Raw genomic sequence first — 19,367 nt, forward strand, 5'->3', positions numbered from 1 at the left:
TCACCATGAAGTTGGTAAATTTTAACTTAACTTTGCTTGCACCATATCCGACGTAAAAAACAAATCCATTCCTCCGTTGACAAACGGTAGCAATAAGAACCTAGCTTGTAAATCACACAAGGCCCTCCCCTTGTGGCTTCTGATTGGTTAAATTCATACGGTTTAACCCCCGCCTCTTAATCACCGATTGGACAGAAGCTTCTTCAATCAACAAAGCAACACGGAACAAGATGGGAAAAAAAGTTATGAAGTCTAATCGGATCATGACCCGTGTGTGTTGCTGCGTGTATTTGCTTTAGTACACAACGTGCGGAGAAGTCGTGCGATTGCCCGCCGATCAAAGAGAAGCAACAGGACGCCGTGGAAAGAGGAAAAGATCAGAATCCGCCGTTGTTCTCCGTGGAGGGAAATGTATGTTTTTCCGTTTCCAAGGGCTGGATTGCTGATGTCACCACGGAGGAGGGCGCCACGCAAGGACAGGTGTGCAGCGTAAAGTTGCCTATCCAGTCTGTTTGGATCAAGCTGTGGAGCAAACAGCAGAAATGCGAGGAGATTCTTTTGTCGAAAGTGTTTTGGACACAGTTTAGTCAACCGGGCTGAGGATTCCTACGTTCCTTTTGGGACATGAACATAGCATTACACCCTAAGAAGCCCATCTGGTGTTGGTCAAGTAGCTCCTGTGCTGTTTGGTAGGAGTTTAAGTGTTTAAAAAAAAGAAGAAGGCTTAGTTAAGTCGTGGGAGTGCACACGGAGGGCTGTGGGGTCGAGACGCCCCAGCATCAGAAACGACACGTTCCGTCTCTATGCGACACTGACGCAGCCACTTTGGCCTCGCATCTCAGTGTGCAGGGGTGATGCGCGACTGAATCCATTGGGACGACCGACCACCACCACCACCACCACCACCATCGGAGGCGTAGTGGATCATGACATAAGACTTGGGACAATCTGCAATGATTCGCCTGTGCGTCACTGCGTCTTAGCACCCACAAGCCGCCCTCGGCTTGAAGGACGATCGCGTTCGTACTACAAAAAAAGAGCCTCCAACAATGTCCAAGACCCTCAAAAAGAAGAAGCACTGGTCCGCTAAAGTCCAGGAGTGCGCCGTGTCGTGGGGGGGTTCCGGGGACCTGGTCACTGTAGTTGAGCTACTAGGCGGCGCAGAGCAGGGGGAGTTCCCTTATCTCGGGCATATAGTAGCCGAGGCGCTGGTCTGCCACGCCGGGAGGCTCCCCAGCAGCGGTGACGTCCTGCTGGAAGTCAACAGCACTCCGGTGAGTGGACTGACGCACCGGGACTCGCTGGCTGTCATCCGCCACTTCCGAGAACCCATTCGCCTGAAGACTGTCAAACCAGGTGTGTACCCCCAAACTCTTCTATTCCCACACACATTTAGAACTTGAAAACACGCCTACATAGGTGCATCATGCATAAGAGCTGTCCTGCTGTGTGTGTGTGTGTGTGTGTTTTGAAGGCAAACGTCAGTTCAATGTTTTCAGCCTCTGGTTTTGCTGCAGTACCCTCCAGCCAAACGCAAGCGTGTGTGTGGCTGCATGAGTTTGAGGCCACATCTGGATGCACTGCAACATCCTCATGCCGCCCTTTGTCTGAACTCATTTTGTAATCTTCTTTGCATACATGCATCAGTATTGTCATAGAGGCTATTAAGGGTTGTTGTATAGGGATACAATCATACACACATTGTCTAACTCACACAGTTTATTTGTGTGTTTTGATACATGTGAGAAAATTAGTTTCCTGTTTTTCCTTTTTAATGCAATGCGACCGACCCACATTCTGAACTTTCAAGACCCACAGAGTGTTGAGTTTTAGGACTACATAAAGATTTAAACTATATAAAGAAACTTTAGACTCTCTTCTTTCATCAGAAAGAAATACTTTGTTTCTAACCTTTTGTGGGTCTTTATAAATCAACAGTAGAACATATGGTGGTTTAAGTGAAAACACCTGATTTTGACCAAAAAAATGTATTTTTTTCTGCAGAGAATCAAATTCAAGCAGAACGTATTTACATATTTTTTTCACCTCAAGCACTTGAACAACAAAAACATTAATTCATTTTCTACTGCTTATCCTCACGAGGATCGGGGGGTGCTGGAGCCTATCCCTGCTGTTTTCGGGCCAGAGGCGGGGTACACCCTGGACTGGTCGCCAGCCAATCACAGGGCACATATAGACAAACAACCATTCACACTCACATTCATACCTATGGACAATTTGGAGTCACCAATTAACCTAGCATGTTTTTGGAATGTGGGAGGAAACCGGAGTACAGGGAGAACATACAAACTCCACAAAGAGATGGCCGAGGGTGGAATCGAACTTGGGTTTTTTAGCGCCACTGGGCCTGCCGTGCAGCCTCCACCACAAAAACAACACAGTAAAAAAGAATTTGATGACAAAATTTCAAGTGAAAACACCTGATTTTGACCAAAAATCAGAGAAAATTATTTTTTTTCTGCAGAGAATCAAATTCAAGCAGAACGGTGACATATTTTTTTGTTTGAGTGACACCTCAAGCACTTGAACAGTTTAATTCTATGAAACAACAAAAACATTCATTCATTTTCTACCGCTTATCCTCACGAGGGTCGCGGGGGTGCTGGAGCCTATCCCTGCTGTCTTCGGGCCAGAGGCGGGATACACCCTGGACTGGTCGCCAGCCAATCACAGGGCACATATAGACAAACAACCATTCACACTCACATTCATACCTATGGACAATTTGGAGTTGTCAATTAACATGTGAGAAAATTAGTCAGTACAACTCACTTTTTTTTTTTGATCATCTGCTGCATTGATTTCCTCACAAGTAGATAAAGTAAGCGCGTTTCAGTTTCTTTGCCTGGTCAGTGTTGTGCGACAGAGTAGTAGCGCTGAGGCGAATCCAAAATCTAAACCAACCAGTCAGCCCCACATTCCAGCTTCTTGCAGGATGCAACCATGGTCACATGTTTTGGCGTCTTGACGCTTGTTTGTGTCTCCGGGTACAGGATGTGTTTCTAGTTTCTAGTGATTGTTGTTAAGGTTTCAAACAGGTGTGCGTTGTTGCAATGCATCGGGCTGATATTAGGGATGCTGTTGTGTTTGTTTACATTTTGTAAATTAAAACTTTAAAGGTAGGCCCGTAAATACAGGCTTCATTTGTGGAACATTCATTCATTTTCTACCCCAGGAGCCTATCCCAGCTGTCTTCGGGCGAGAGGCGGGGTACACCCTGGACTGGTTGCCAGCCAATCACAGGGCACATATAGACAAACAACCATTCACACTCACATTCATACCTATGGACAATTTGGAGTCGCCAATTAACCTAGCATGTTTTTGGAATGTGGGAGGAAACCGGAGTACCCGGAGAAAACCCACGCATGCATGGGGAGAACATGCAAACTCCACACAGAGATGGCCGAGAGTGGAATTGAACCATGGTCTCCTCGCTGTGAGGTCTGCGCGCTAACCACTGGACCGCCGTGCCGCCCATTTGTGCAACATTTAAACTTTATTGTGAAGTCATCACACAGCTCAAATTTATTCATTAATTTTCTACCGCTTTTCCTCACGAGGGTCGCGGGGGATACTGGAGCCTATCCCAGCTGTCTTCCGGCGAGAGGCGAGGTACCCCCTGGACTGGTCGATGAAAAAAAAAATCTGTGCACACAATCACAGGTTGTGGAATATTTGATAAGGGATAACACTTGAGTCCTTTTGTATTCATACGTGGTCACATGCGGGGATGGTTAATCAGCGCTATAACTCTACTTTGACATGTTCATATGGGTTTCTGTGTTCCCTAGTGGGGGGGGGGGCCCTCACTGTGTTTATATCTCCTTTCTCATAATTAATTCAAGCCTCATCTATCATTTATAGCTGCCCGGTGCCGAGATGAGGTGGCTGATGGGAGGATCAGATGATAGCCGCCTGCCGAGGAAGTAAACGTTGCAAAGTTAGGGAGAGAGCATTAATTGCGCAGCGTGTTTTTGCTCATGTCCAAGTTTCTGCCAGAAAGAAATACTACTTGTATTAAATTTAAGGTTGCAGTCTTTTTTGTCTTAGTTTTCTCTCTTTGTAGTTTTAAGTGAAATGTGTTGTCATTTTTTTAACGCCGATATTCTACCATCAACTGTTTTCACCAGTGGCATACTTTGTAGTTCAGTGTGAATCTCTAAATAAAGTGTGTGAGTTGTTTCAATGGACCGGTGCACTTAAAAGCGGAATACAGAGATGTATTTATGTAAATGAAGTGTTATGATTCAATACATAGGTGCATATGTGGATAGAGGCCTGAGGCAATCTTACAGCAGATTGAACTGAGTTTTACGCGGAAGCACAGTCACGGTACACCCATGTGAGCCAATCTGGTGTCTTCGTTTTTTTTTTTTTTTGGGCCGGGTGGTCTCAGTCTGGCAGAGGCAATAACCAAACGAGCGCTGTTCCTGCAGAATGATTCCCTTGTCGAGGATGTACTGAGTAATGTGATACGGAGAAGAGTTATAAAAAGCTCATAGTAGATGACAGAGAGCAGTATTAATCTCAGAACTGGGGGCGATTATGCTGCCATTAATCATGATAATACGACTGAGGCTTCGCTGTCATTGTCTGAAAGGACTGTCCAAATATTTACTGTTACTCGTCGTCTGTCTCTGAAACAATCTTAAGGTCAAAACTAATGAAAATAATGCTGTCAAGTGACTTATGTCTGATACTGCTGTGTAGTATAAATGCTTAGTTGTCATTGTGAGTAATAAAAAAATAGTTGTTGTTCCTTCCCGTTTTGGACTTTCTCAAGTTACATTTCTTGCTTGTAAATTAAATATTGTATGGGATGGGGGTGGTAATGACAAAGCAGAGTCAATGAGTAAATGTCATGCAATTTTTCCTACTTCTAATAGTACTCAAATAAAGTCAACAGTCTTAATGCACGTAATTGAGATGTAACATGCATAATGCAGATAGAAGATGAGAACTGGGGGTTCCTCCGCTAATTGAATGCAATAGGAAACATTGCATTGAAGCAAAATGTTTCCCCGGCACTTTCCCAAGAACCAGATTTGGCCGCCAAACACCAGGTCAATGTTTTCCTGTTTTTCTTTTTTATGCCACACGACCGACCCACAGAGTATTGAGTTTTAGGACTACATAAAGATTTAAACTACATAAAGAAACTTTAGACTCTCTTCTTTCATCAGAAGGAAATACTTTGTTTCTAGCCTTTGTGGGTCTTTATCGTCACAACAGTAGAACATATGGTGGTTTAAGTGAAAACACCTGATTTTGACCAAAAATCAGAGAAAATTATTTTTTTCAGCAGAGAATCAAATTCAAGCAGAACGGTGACATATTTTTTGTTTGAGTGACACCTCAAGCACTTGAACAGTTGTTTAATTTTATGAAACAACAAAAACATTCATTCATTGTCTACTGCTTATCCTCTACACCCTGGACTGGTGGCCAGCCAATCACAGGGCACATATAGACAAACAACCATTCACACTCACATTCATACCGATGGACAATTTGGAGTCGTTAATTAACCTAGCATGTTTTTGGAATGTGGGAGGAAGCCAGAGTACAGGGAGAACATACAAACTCCACAAAGAGATGGCCGAGTGTGGAATCGAACTTGGGTTTTCTCGCGCCACTGGGCCCGCCGTGCAGTCTCGACCACAAAAACAACACAGGAAAAAAGAATTTGATGACAAAATAACTACATTTATTCACAGATTTAGAACATAACACAAAACAACAAAATAATCATCTATTTACAGATGTTTGCATGTGTGTATACTAAACGTGTGTGTGTGTGTGTGTATGGTAACTATTTATAGATGATCAACAACAACGGCATCACCAATGTCATATCCTTTGCGATCGCAACAGATCCATAGCCAAAGAAAGTTTTGTCCGTGCTAGATTCGTCGCCATTTCCCTCTGTCAGCACGCAATTTAACAATTTCTGTCTTATATCCGGGGCGGCACGGTGGTCTAGTGGTTAGCGTGCAGACCTCACAGCTAGGAGACTAGGGTTCAATTCCACCCTCGGCCATCTCTGTGTGGAGTTTGCATGTTCGCCCCGTGCATGTGTGGGTTTTCTCCGGGTTCTCCGGTTTCCACATTCCAAAAACATGCTAGGTTAATTGGCGACTACAAATTGTCCATAGGTATGAATGTGAGTGTGAATGGTTGTTTGTCTATATGTGCCTTGTGATTGGCTGGCGACCAGTCCAGGGTGTACCCCGCCTCTCGCCTGAAGACAGCTGGGATAGGCTCCAGCACCCCCCACGACCCTCGTGAGGAAAAAGCGGTAGAAAATGAATGAATGAATGAATGTCTTATAGCAAAGCTGTTGCTGCCTATTGGAGGAAAATGAACTGTTGCCCCCCTGCTGGGACAGAAATAGAAGATGCACTTAAACTTAAACTTATCGTGGCCGTGTCTGGAACCATTTTACCGCAATAAACGAGGGATGACTGTATTTTTTACGACCACAAAGCCGATCCAAGCCACATTGTTCTGTTGGGAGAAATAGGTTGCAGCTATTTTTTCCTCTGCATAATATGAATGCAAAGTCTGCCCCTCTTCAATGGCGACACGTCATGCTTGCTGGAAATGAGGCTCCTGAGTGGCCTCATTAGAATTCATGAGAGTAAGACCTCACTATGGCCAATTGAGCTTGTTTTGCCTCTGAGTGTCACTAACAGGTTATTGATCACGTTCAATCTCACCCCTGTTGAAGTCCGCCGTCGCGTCCAATGTGAGGCGAGCCTGAGGAGAAAAGCAAGGAAGCCACAAGGCCATTTTGTTTTGACTTTTACATCACTGACATCTTGCAGATGTGGAGTGTGGAAATGAGATCACATTGACTGGCAACTAGCAACCAACTTTCTCATTTGGTATTAATCAAGCCATTCCCAAAACTATCATGCCCGTCACTTGGGGAAGTGACTCCTGTTATTTAATTTTAAAGGTGACACACACACACACACACACATACACACACAGAATGACTTTGTCCCGAGGCTTTGATAGCAGCCAGCTCGTCGCCAGCTCCCAGAGGACTTTGAACAAATTGACACAGAAGATCACATGTTTATTAGTCACTGTTTCAAGTGAGCGGGAGGAAATGTCACTCCAGCAATCCGTACGTCATCATAGTACAATCAGTGAAGGATCCTTCCTTAGTTCGAGTCATACAACTCTTTCATTGTCACGTCTCTCTGACTGGATTATCAGTACATCTTTTTCTAGTGGTTTTAACTTTCATCTTTTGGATCTCATCTCCTCTTTTGTTCAGCCGAATGAACAAAGCTCTTCAATATGTATCCGGTTTTATTGCTGAATGAGTCGAGCGCTCATGTTGACACGGTGTAAAACCGAGGACCTCAATTCCATTTGTCCACGGGCCAGCATTTTTTCTTGGCAGACCCCGAGGGCCAAAATGGTGTAGTTAAAACATAGAATATAAATAATAATTTAAGAAAAGGATGGAGAGCGGCTGGAGATGGGTGAGGATGGACTGAGATGTTTCGTCTGGAAGTGCCTCCGTGGGTTATAATCCTTTGAAACTGCGTTTACTTTGTTACAAAGTAAAGACAAAGGCTTCCCTACTGTATTTTTAAGAAATCCAAATACTGGGAAACCCTTATCTTGGAGATGTCATCTGATTGTTATTGGACTGCCCTCTACGCCAGTAACAACCTTCATTTGGGACAAGCGTCATCCTTTGTCTTGACGGACAGCCAATCGGATCATCCAATACTTGGCAGTGACATGTTTTTGGGTCTACCACTTGACTTTTTTGTTCCATAATCCTAAGAATCTCTGAAGAAGTCCAATATCAGCAGAAATGGTAAAGAATACTACGGAACTATCAATTTTCCCGACACTGTGAATCTCCATTTTGCCCAGATTTTAGCTTTTTTTTTTTTTTTTTTAATACTTTATTTTTATTTATTTTTTATATTTTTCTAAACAAAACATAAACAGCAATACAAACACAATCAAAAACAAAAAGGGGGCACTGGACATACACAGCACACAATTTGGTTATCCCACATTCCCTGTCATGGTGCAATTCGAGTAATTTCCGTGATTTTTGTCCGTGAACAGTGTCCATTTTACCCATTTTTCTCCACATATGTCTTATTCAGTCCTCAATCTGTGTATTAACAGTTCCATGTCATGTATTGTGTTCATCACACAACAGATTTTAGCTTTTAAAGGCTATGGTCTTAAACTTTTGATTAGTTGATCACAGTGCCGCAACAACAAATCGATAAAATCAATATTCATTCATTCATTGTGTTGCGCGATTTTATGCGTGTTTTTAAAAATCTGATTCATGTGACCTGCAAGGGCCACCGGTCGGTTTCAAACATTTCATGAGTCATGTAGCAGCGCCTTTACAAGTTACTCACCTGTCACTCCGTGGCTCCTTTGTGAATGCTTTGAGTATCCATGTGGGAATTAGAACAATGTGTGGAATGCAGTTATTTTGGATTCATTGAGCAGAACGAGACTGGCTGCACAACTCCAACAGTGTATTGTTGCCAACAGGTGCTGCTTAAGGGAGTTAGTTCTCATTCTTTCACTAAGTAACAGTTTCTGTTCAGTTTCTCATTCAATAGCATGGGAAAGTGTGTCCGGACAATATATCACAGAGTAATATAAAGTTACTGTATACAATACAATTTTTACAAGCCAAAAAATATAAGGCAACTATCACTGGCTAGTTCACTAGTTCATGGCTTGTAATTCGGTGTCAGCGTCTTCTAAGCAGCTGGCGGAGTTAAACTTTGCAAAATGTGGTGTTATGTAAAGTAAAGCTATGTTACTTCGCCTAAGCCAATATGTTCATAGATTTTGATTTATCACATGTTGTGCTTTATTTAACACAGCTTCTATGTATATAAAAAGGTATATTTTTGTATTGACAGCTCGGAGACCATAGTTCAATTCCACCCTCGGCACATCTCTGTGTGGAGTTTGCATGTTCTCCCCGTGCATGCGTGGGTTTTCTCTGGGTACTCCGGTTTCCTCCCACATTCCAAAAACATGCTAGGTTAATTGGCGACTCCAAATTGTCCATAGGTATGAATGTGAGTGTGAATGGTTGTTTGTCTATATGTGCCCTGTGATTGGCTGGCCATCAGTCCAGGGTGTACCCCGCCTCTCGCCCGAAGACAGCCGGGATAGGCTCCAGCACCCCCTGCGACCCTTGTGAGGAAAAAGCGCTAGAAAATGAATGAATGAATGAATTTTTGTATTGTAAAAACTTAAAGGGAGCCTATTATGCTTTTTTTCACTTTTCTGACATATATATCTTGTTACAATGTTGGTATTCTCGGTTTAAAAGATGTCAAAGTGTGACCAATCACAGCAGATTAGGCGTACCTAATAAAGAGGAGGGCCGTGGGTGGTGTAAATTAAACAGACCGTTTGGGTCGGAAGCAGGAAGTCCATGGAAAAACAGCATAAAGAGGTGCAGAATCTGGAAGATCCAGGAAGCTTTCTGTGCAGGTTATTATGAGTAGCTGCTCTATAGGGTTCACAACTCGATACAAACCGCCTAAAATTAGCATAATAGGTCCCCTTTTTAATAAAGCTAATTTAAAACAGTCTAATTTAATTGGAAAATGTTTTCTGTATCTGATGATTACATTGGGGAAAATCATTCCAGTGTGATTATAAAGCAGTTTAATAGGAATAAGGTGGTACAGATGAAACTGAAAACAAACATGTTTGGTATTTAAAGTATGTTCATTTAATGCTTTGCATTTTAGGTATATCGAGTGTTGCACTATTTACTACAAACTTGATTGTTTTTATGTTTATAACATGCAGTAGTTGCTCTGCCATGACAGAACATGCACTTTACAGTATCTTTTGATTTTGTCAGCAGGGAGCTAACGAGTTGGACCTGAATGATTTGCATCCTCTGCTGGTTGCAACTAAGTAGTTAAATCCACCGATTCCAATTCTTCCATTGCTTCAAGATGTGTTAAGTGAAAAACATAACTTGAAAGTGCTGATGACATCATGTTGAAGAGCCTGACGCTGCGAATGGCGTTTTTTGGGAATGTGAACAGGCTCGCTCCGTCTGTTCGATAATTGAAAATCCACACAAAATGCACCAGAACAATATGAAACTAATGTATTCCATGCATAGTTCTGAGAGGGAGGGCTGCATGGCGGTCGAGTGGTTAGCTAGGAGACCAGGGTTCAATTCCACCCTCGGCTATCTGTGTGTGGAGTTTGCATGTTCTCCCAGTGCATGCGTGGTTTTTCTCCGGGTACCCCTTCCGGTTTCCTCCCACATTCCAAAAACATGCTAGGTTAATTGGCGATTCCAAATTGTCCATAGGTATGAATGTGAGTGTGAATGGTTGTTTGTCTATATGTGCCCTGTGATTGGCTGGCGAACCAGTCCAGTACCGCGCCTCCCGCCCGAAGACGGCTGGGATAGGCTCCAGCACCCCTCGTGAGGATAAGCAGTAGAAAATGAATGAATGAAAGAGTTCTGAGAGGGAGTTTTCACAAAGTGACGTCACGTCCTCCTTATTCTTCTCCAGTTTCTGGCGCGATTGTTTTTCAGTGATGCCTACTAGAAAAAGGGTACCAACACAGGACATATGCCTTTCAAGGTTATTTTGTGCAGCAAAATATTGTGTGATGTCATGAGCGCTCATAACATGAATATAAGCATCATAAAATCAATAATCAAGCAGTGGGTTTGTTATACCCGTCCCCAGTTTCTTTACAGATTATGTACTAAAAAAAAAACATTCCAATCTGTTGATTTGAGTTCCCTCGAGTTGGTCGGGTGCGAAACAGCTTATCTGGCTTTCATGACATCAGACTTTCACTTGACTGCCACGGGGCTTTGCAGAGCCGGACTGGGACAACAGTGGATCGCTGCCGTCTGCATGCCCAGGCAGCCTGTAAGCCTGCGTCAGGGGGCTCTTTAGAAACTGGCTGAGTCGTGCAGCTCACTCTAATTCAACAGTTCTGTTTACAAGCGCAAGAGTGAACACACTCTCGCACACGCGCATGTCGGTTGACCTACATGACCCCCCCCCCCCCACTCACAGTAGTGAAGCACGAGATGGCTCAAAGAGTGGACATATGGGAGCCAGAATAAAAAGATCTGCTGTCTCGTGGCGACAATGTCACAACATGCGTGTGTTATGTTGTGTTTTTTTTTTTTTTTACACATGTGGTTCTGGCATAAGATAATATAATGACGTCTCTATTGGATTCAAATGTTGCTATAAATAATCAATCACAGTAGCTGAGTTTGCTTGACTTTTGTAGTTGAGGTAGTAGTCCTTTTGTTTAGGAATTCATAGTGCATGGTCTAAAGCGCCAGGCATAATATGAATGTGAATGATAAATGAGAAGCAGGGTACAAAATATCATGTAAAATCCAAAGGAATTGTCACTGACGTTTCCGACTGTGAACACTGCAGCAGGCAAGGATTTAACCTGAATTGAGTGCAGTATATGCTACGCTTGGCGAGATATACTTTATAGATTGCTCTTGTTATTGTCAGTCTAGACCAGGGGTGGGCAAATATTTTGACTGGTGGGCCGCATTGAGTTAACAAAATTGTCCGGGGGGGCCATAACATATATTTAACATACACACTATTTTATACTTATAATTTTTCTAGATTTTTTTGGTCTAATTTTATCTGTAAAACTTTTTCAGGAGCACTTTAAACATCAGTCATTTAATATATCATACATTTATTTATATATATATATTGTTAATATATATATTTTTTCTTGTTATTTATTTTCATTTAATTTGTAATTTTTTTGGTTTTTTTTTACTAAATAAGACGTCCGACTTGCAAGTTATGTTGCGAGATTGTATGTTAAAATTTGAAATACTTAAAAAGCAACAGGCGGGCAGGATTCAATCGCTTAGTGGGCCGCACGTGGCCCCCGGGCCGTAGTTTGCCCACCCCTGGTCTAGACTTAAAAGTGTAGTCTTGTTGCACGACCAGCAGTTGCACATGGTGTTGTGACTCACTCAACAGCAATAAAAAAAATAATGTGAACAATTTGGATACACTGTTGACATTATGTGTGAAAATGATCCCAGTGTGCGTCGTACTCCATTGTAATTCCAAAGCAAAATTAACCAGCAACCATATGCAACACTGATCATTTTTTCTAAAGATCAATTAAACATAAAGGAAAGGTGCCAATCATCTAAATTTTAAAATCATACACAGACATTCAGTCACATAAACAATCGCGGTGTTGTTGCCTCTTAAAAAGCTTACTGTGGCTTTCGAGTGATGCATTCGATGACTTATTAACCTCGGCTGTGAGTCACATACCAATGAATCTTTGTCCTTTGTACTAACTCCCCGGCATTCTGCCTTAGTGGAACTCTCAGCTTGCAGCTTGTAATCTTCTTTCATCATGTCACTGAAACCAGAAACACGCCACCTTCAAAAACACAAGCGTATAATCAGTTTGATTTTCACACTGCTTTCATGCGTACATCATTCTATGAGTCTATGCTGCATTGCTTTGTATTTATGATGTAATATCACAACACGGTGGTCGAGTGGTTAGCGTGCAGACCTCACAGCAAGGAGACTAGGGTTCAATTCCACCCTCGGCCATCTCTGTGTGGAGTTTGCATGTTCTCCCCGTGCATGCGTGGGTTTTCTCCGGGTACTCCGGTTTCCTCCCTCCCTGGCGACTCCAAATTGTCCATAGGTATGAATGTGAGTGTGAATGGTTGTTTGTCTATATGTGCCCTGTGATTGGCTGGCGACCAGTCCAGAGTGTACCCCGCCTCTTGCACAAAGACAGCTGGGATAGGCTCCAGCACCCCCGCGACCCTTGTGAGGAAAAAGCGGTAGAAAATGAATGAATGAATAAATGAATATCACAACACCAAATAAACTTTTTTGATGTTTATCTTTTTGAGTCAGATACCACACACTGACTAACTACACTATATCCAAAAATTAAAGCAGGATGATTAATTTTTCAAACCTTTTATGAAAAAACACAGCATGTTCATCAGACTCGGCAGGTCCCTTCTCCTTCTCTGTGTTGTCTCGGTGCTCCGTTTGTACCAAGCCATCTGTTTGTTTAACCCACTTTATTGTCCATTTTATCACGGTGCTACAGCGTGAGCTGTTGCCACAACATGACAATTTATAACCAGCGTTATCGCAAGCAAATAGCAGCGTGAGCCTAACATCTGACATGACCGAGAAGTTAAGTGTTGCAGTTGCAGTTTTCTCCCCGTTTTCCAGCGTTATCAATGCTTCATTCCCAGAAGAAACAAAACCAACTTGATATATTATTACATATTTACTCAGATGATTCCCTAAATGCCTGTAGAGACTCATCTAATGATCTAGCCTGGTTACAAATTTACTTCTACGCTCCTGCCTATTCAGGCATCATTGGCTGTGTGGTAATGCAAATCGACAGAGCGCAAAATAGGCGCCGCTTTTCCCTCTGTCAAAAGCACCTTATCCCTCTTCTTCCCTTTATGTCTTCCTCTCACTTATCTCCGGATAAGATACGGGTAAAGTGGAGCAGGTTCTATTCATTGCATCATTAGAAAAGAGGGTCAATTCTGGAGACAAAGAAATGAAACAACATTGTTATTAACAATTCATATCAGGCCTCAATAAGAAGGGCCCAGGTTAACCTCTTCACCGAAATGCCTTTGTCACGCAGCGCTCGTAAAAACCCGCCACACTTGTTTGTTGGTTTCGATGGAGTTTCTAGATTGGATTGTATTTCCAGCATGAAAGACGATGTTTGTTGTTGCACTTCCAGTTGATTGAAAGATACGTAGCTGTTTCGTTTTACCACCACTGCTGTCTAGGACACCATAATGGATGAAAATATGGCACCCTGGTGCCCAGCTACCAGACGCTATCGATTTACACTTGCTGAAAGGGTATTTTCTTTCTCTCGTTTAAACTTTCACGAGAGCAGCTCGTGCAGGTACATTCAGCATTCTCAACGTGATCCTGCAAGCAAGCGCAGATAAGGGGGAAAAGTTCTTGGCGCACGCAGGATGAGACATTTTGACGGTGTGTGTGTGCACTAGTGTTCAAGAATAGACGCGGAAGACGCTGCAGTGAGACCAATTAGTTGATTCCTTGATCCCGCGCCCTACAGGGGATCTCTTTGCAAGAAGAGCACTGGCAATGCAGCACTGCGGCATCGTGCACACAAGCTGGGTGCAGCAAGCGATGTCATTCTGTCAAATGAAGCAACCCTAACGCTTTCAGTTTTTCATTGTGTGATGACTTGTCAGGTCTCGGTGAGAACTTTGGCATCCTTAGTTCGTTTGCTCCCATTCCAACATAGCTACTCTTATCGAAGATGTCAGTTTATGTGATTTGGTAGGTGTATAGTATCTATGTAGAAGTGCCATACGCATACCCAGACAGTTGTGCTCCTTGTGTACAGTCTCACAAAAAGTCTCTCTTCTTTGATACAGAAGATGTCAAAGATGTCACGCATAATGGAAACTCAACCTGACGGCAGCTGAAAGTATGATCCCAACCGGGGTCGGCTCTACACATTAAATTAATGGCTTACCCCCGCCCAAATCAACATTTTAGAAGTGAAAAGTCCGCCAGAAAAAGCACAAGACAGCGCCATTCATCGGTCATCTCTGTGGCTGTGCTTCTTCACAGCCCAGATCGCCCCTCCCCTCCCCTCAATAAACATCCAATCACTGTTAGTATGCAAATGAGCCACAATCTGCAGCGCAACTAAACCAATCCAATCCACTTTATTTATATAGCACATTTTATAAACAGAGTTTCCAAAGTGCTGCACAGACTAGTAAAATTTAAAAGCAATAATCCAAAACTAAAAGATCATTTAAGAAATAAAATAGTAAAATAGATATTAAAATATTAAAAACAAGAAACAAAGCAATACAAGTATAAAAAATAAAAACAATTACAATAAAAACGAAGAACTAAAAGACACAGCACCATACGACTCACTCCGAGTTAAAAGCCAGAGAATAAAAGTGGCTTCTAAGACGAGACTTAAAGCTTTCAATGTTGGGGGCCTTTTTTACTTGGGAGGGGAGAGTAAGAGAGTTAAGAAAACAATAACTAAAAACAAAGATGAATGCAAATTTGGTTTTGGTTTGGTTAAATCTGACCGCAGGATATTTTATTTTACTGTTAGGCGTAGGTGCACTGCGCCGGACTGCGCCGGACTGCGCCGGACTGCGCCGCTCACAAAAGTGCACCCCGTTGGTGTGGCGCAGGGTAGTTGCGCCTGCACTACGCCCTGTAACATTTTACACTTCTAAAAATGTAGACATATATTTACATTTACCTACCTTATATTTATGTATTATAGTTTGTTTGTTTACAAAAGTGGCATATTAATGTTAGTTAACAATATAGCTGCAGACACTCAGTGAGGACGTCTAATTCTGTGTTTCGCTGAGTTTCGGACAGCCAGACAGAGGGAGAAAGAGCAAAAAAAAAGGTGCGGATTAGGAGGAAAGGAGTTCCGTGTTAAGCCCTGTACCCTGTCTGGGAAGAGATGAGCCAAGCTGTACATTGGTCGGAGGATCATTTGTGGGGAGGAGTAAATTACCTAATCAATAGCGCTACTGAATTATGGCCAATTGTAGATAATAGGGTGTCATAAATGTCACAACAATTGTGTGTTGATTAGTGTCATGCCAGGTGCTTAGCGGCCTATTTTCATTATGAACTGTAGTCATTCTAGAAGCTTCATTTGAAATCAGTTTTCGTAACTGCAGTTGCGGTTGTGTCTTCGTGCCACTTGCTATGTAAGTGGTGTTGATAATATACATGATTTGTACAGTATTTTCTTTCACATTCCTTTGGGGGGGGTATGCTTCCCTCATCTGCTAGAGAGCCAACCTCCTGTTTGGCATCAGTGGTTTTGGGATTAGCCTGCACCATAGCAGCATGTGATTTTAAAGCACAGATACAATTTGATGTGTCTGACAATCCTACCAGATTACCTCTGACTGGCCAGGCAAATATTAAGCATGTGATGGTTTAGGACATGCGCTCCATGTGTGCGGGTCACATGCTTTGCATTGTGCTTCAGTTTGTGTCGACTCGATGCCAAAGCCAACAATGGCCTCTTCTTGAAAACATACGTATGCCTGTCAATGCAATTAGTTCTTGTTTCATTTGATTTTGATTTGAAATTCTATTTTAACATGTTTCATTCCATTATCCTCCGCTTATCCGGGTACGGTTTGCGGGGGCAGCAGTCTCAGTAGGGAAGCTCAGACTTCCCGGTCCCCAGCCATCTCCTCCAGGACTCCCTCAACGCCTAGAAACTAGAAACTCTGTGCATGAAAACAGAATCCGTGACAAATTACAGCCTTGGACTTTCATTCATTCATTCATTTTCTACCGCTTTTCCTCACAAGGGTTGCGGGGGTGCTGGAGCCTATCCCAGCTGTCTTCGGGCGAGAGGCAGGGTACACCCTGGACCGGTCGCCAGCCAATCACAGGGCACATATAGACAAACAACCATTCACACTCACATTCATACCAATTAACCTAGCATGTTTTTGGAATGTGGGAGGAAACCGGAGTACCCGGAGAAAACCCACGCATGCACGGGGAGAACATGCAAACTCCACACAGAGATGGCCGAGGGTGGAATCTCCTAGCTGTGAGGTCTGTGCGCTAACCACTAGACCGCCGTGCCGCCAAGTCTGGACTTACTGCTGACAATTCATACCAAGCTCCTGCACCGGTTGTACAAGGACCAAATGGCACGTAGTACCACGTCACCAATCCCAAACTCCCGGAGCACCCCCCCAAAAAATGCAGAAAGGGACACGGCCGGATGCTTTTTTCCAAGTCCACAAAGTACATGTAGACCAGTTGAGCAAACTCCCACGCACCCTCCAGCACCTTTTGCGAGAGTCTTTCACGATTGGGATGAAAACCGCATTGAATCTGTTGTAGCAGAGGCTTGTTCGACCACCGGTCGTACCCTGGAATATACTTTTCCAGGGAGTGTGATTCCTCCTATAGCCACTGAGGAGCAATTTGACCACCCCAGATATGTACCTCAGCCACAGTGATGGAACTGTCTGTGTTTGAATAACTCTGAAATTTAAAAAAAAAGCAATTTTGTAATATTTCTCCGGGTACTCCGGTTTTCCTCCCACATTCCAAAAACATGCTAGGTTAATTGGCGACTCCAAATTGTCCATAGGTATGTATGAATGTGAGTGTGAATGGTTGTTTGTCTATATGTGCCCTGTGATTGGCTGGCGACCAGTCCAGGGTGTACCCCGCCTCTCGCCCAAAGACAGCTGGGATAGGCTCCAGCACCCCCCCCACGACCCTTGTGAGGATAAGCGGTAGAAAATGAATGAATGAATGAATGAATTTTGTAATAATATCTCATTCTGGACAAATGTGTAAGATTAAGAAGAAAACTTTTACATTGAAAAGGTTTTTACCTGCCATGCTTGCAGTACCATCCTAATGATATGAAGACTTTACACAAGCCAAGAGATGTGTGTGTGTGTGTGTGTGTCTCTCACCAGCCAAAACCACTATCGCTGCAGCCTCTGGGCAACATCTCTCCCCTGAGGTGAAGTTACACCGCTCGTAGTTCTCAGGAGTGGTATCATTCATTTGGAATCATTACTCAACTGCAAGAAATATCGCTCCGGAGATAGAGAAGGACTTGAGGGGTGTGCTAATAGAGCCATTGTTCTCATGATATTCTCCATATTTAGACTTCTGGGAGAGAGAAGGCACTTCAGGGGCGTGTTTGTGTGTATATTCAGGGGGGAAGAGGGGGTGTATGTGTGTACACTGTGACAGCTTGGGGGTTTTGTCAGGAGCTGGTGTTCCTTGCCGAGCCTCATCTTGAGAGTCAGTAGAACAACAAGGGGTGTTTTTGCTGAACTCTTCTGGAACCCAGCTGAGGCATTATGAATACACAAGCACACACATGCAGAACATGCACATGCTCACTCATTTTGTAGTTCACTGAGCACAGTGCCAAGTCATTGTTAAGTGAACTATGGATTAGTGTGTGAGTAGACACGCACTTGCGTCTATTTGTTGGGATTTCCTGCTCCTGTGAGCAGCCTTGTGTCTGCATGTTTCAAGTCGGACCCTCGTTTGTGAAGCCAAGCGTTCACGTTGGATGCACGCTCTCTGCTCCCTGTCTGTTTTCGTCTCTTATCTCACTGCTTCATTTTTCCTGCTGCCTTGCAATCCAATAAAGGCCACAGAGGGTATTTTGACTCTATCTCAATGCAACAGTAGGTGTGTGTGCGCCTGATCGGTTCTGGTTCTGCTGCATCATTCAGTTATGATCCACTTGTACATGTTTCGAAGAGACAGCTGCAGACAATGAAACATCTCAACATTTCAAGTAGTTTTAAAACCAGCCAGATTTATTGTAGGCCTCCAATTTCAAGGCCTTTTTTTTCCATGCATGCCTCAGTGCTGTGTCATTCCCTGCCATTCCCTGGCTGCTACAGAGTAATAGCAAGAGAGTTGTTAGTTTTGAACTATGATCATCTTGATGTTTAATTATCATCCCCAGTGATGTGTTTAACTCTGGATTTAAACTTTGAGGTCATTTCAACACAATAAATTTGTTTTAATCATTTGGTCGACCACTATTCCAACTTTCCTTCATCTGAGCAACATAACAGCATAATATTTTTTTTCACATCAGAGGCACTCATTTGTTGTTCATCCCCATCACCATCTGCTTTTCCTCTTCCTCTTTGTATGCACATCAGATTCTCCATTGAGTTTTAGTAAAGATGTGAACAGGAACAGAGGTTATCAAGAGTTACATATTGCATTCTCTCTTCATGACTGTTGTGGATTCAGTCAGCGTTTTTCGAGGTGCCAGATGTGCTCCCTCTCTTGGGGTGTATCAAAAAAAAATGCTGCAGTCCAATGTTGACACGTTGTGTGCACACACCTCAACCAGGGAGGCGATCATATATCAACTCGGGCTCATCAGTCATCTGCTGTCAAACATGAAAATATAAATGTGTATGTCATAGTGAGTTTCCATGGAGCATTTGTTATAGTCCATATGAATGTTGATGGTTGACTTTTTTTTAAATTTTCATATAAATAAATCCTCTTATATTGTTGTCAATCCACCCTCGGCCATCTTTGTGTGGAGTTTGCATGTTCTCCCCGTGCATGCGTGGGTTTTCTCCGGGTACTCCGGTTTCCTCCCACATTCCAAAAACATGCTAGGTTAATTGGTGACTCCAAATTGTCCATAGGTATGAATGTGAGTGTGAATGGTTGTTTGTCTATATGTGCCCATCACCCCCC

At 43.1% G+C, this 19,367-nt stretch overlaps 1 protein-coding gene across 4 annotated transcripts in view; it reads left to right on the top strand.

Annotated features, from left to right (window-relative positions):
* The first annotated feature begins 214 nt into the window (after positions 1 to 214).
* magi3a (membrane associated guanylate kinase, WW and PDZ domain containing 3a) overlaps positions 215 to 19,367 on the top strand; it is an 81,441-nt gene continuing 62,288 nt past the window's right edge. For all 4 annotated transcript variants that reach the window (XM_058052601.2, XM_058052602.2, XM_058052605.2 and 1 more), the window contains exon 1: positions 215 to 1,356. In XM_058052601.2, the coding sequence (XP_057908584.2) occupies positions 1,050 to 1,356 (307 nt within the window). In that variant the 5' untranslated portion in view covers positions 215 to 1,049. The remainder of the gene's footprint in view (positions 1,357 to 19,367) is intronic.

This window comes from Doryrhamphus excisus, linkage group LG15, assembly GCF_037039965.1.
Source record: "Doryrhamphus excisus strain RoL-2023G ecotype Guam linkage group LG15, RoL_Dexc_Guam_v1.1, whole genome shotgun sequence".
Lineage (NCBI taxonomy): Eukaryota > Metazoa > Chordata > Actinopteri > Syngnathiformes > Syngnathidae > Doryrhamphus > Doryrhamphus excisus.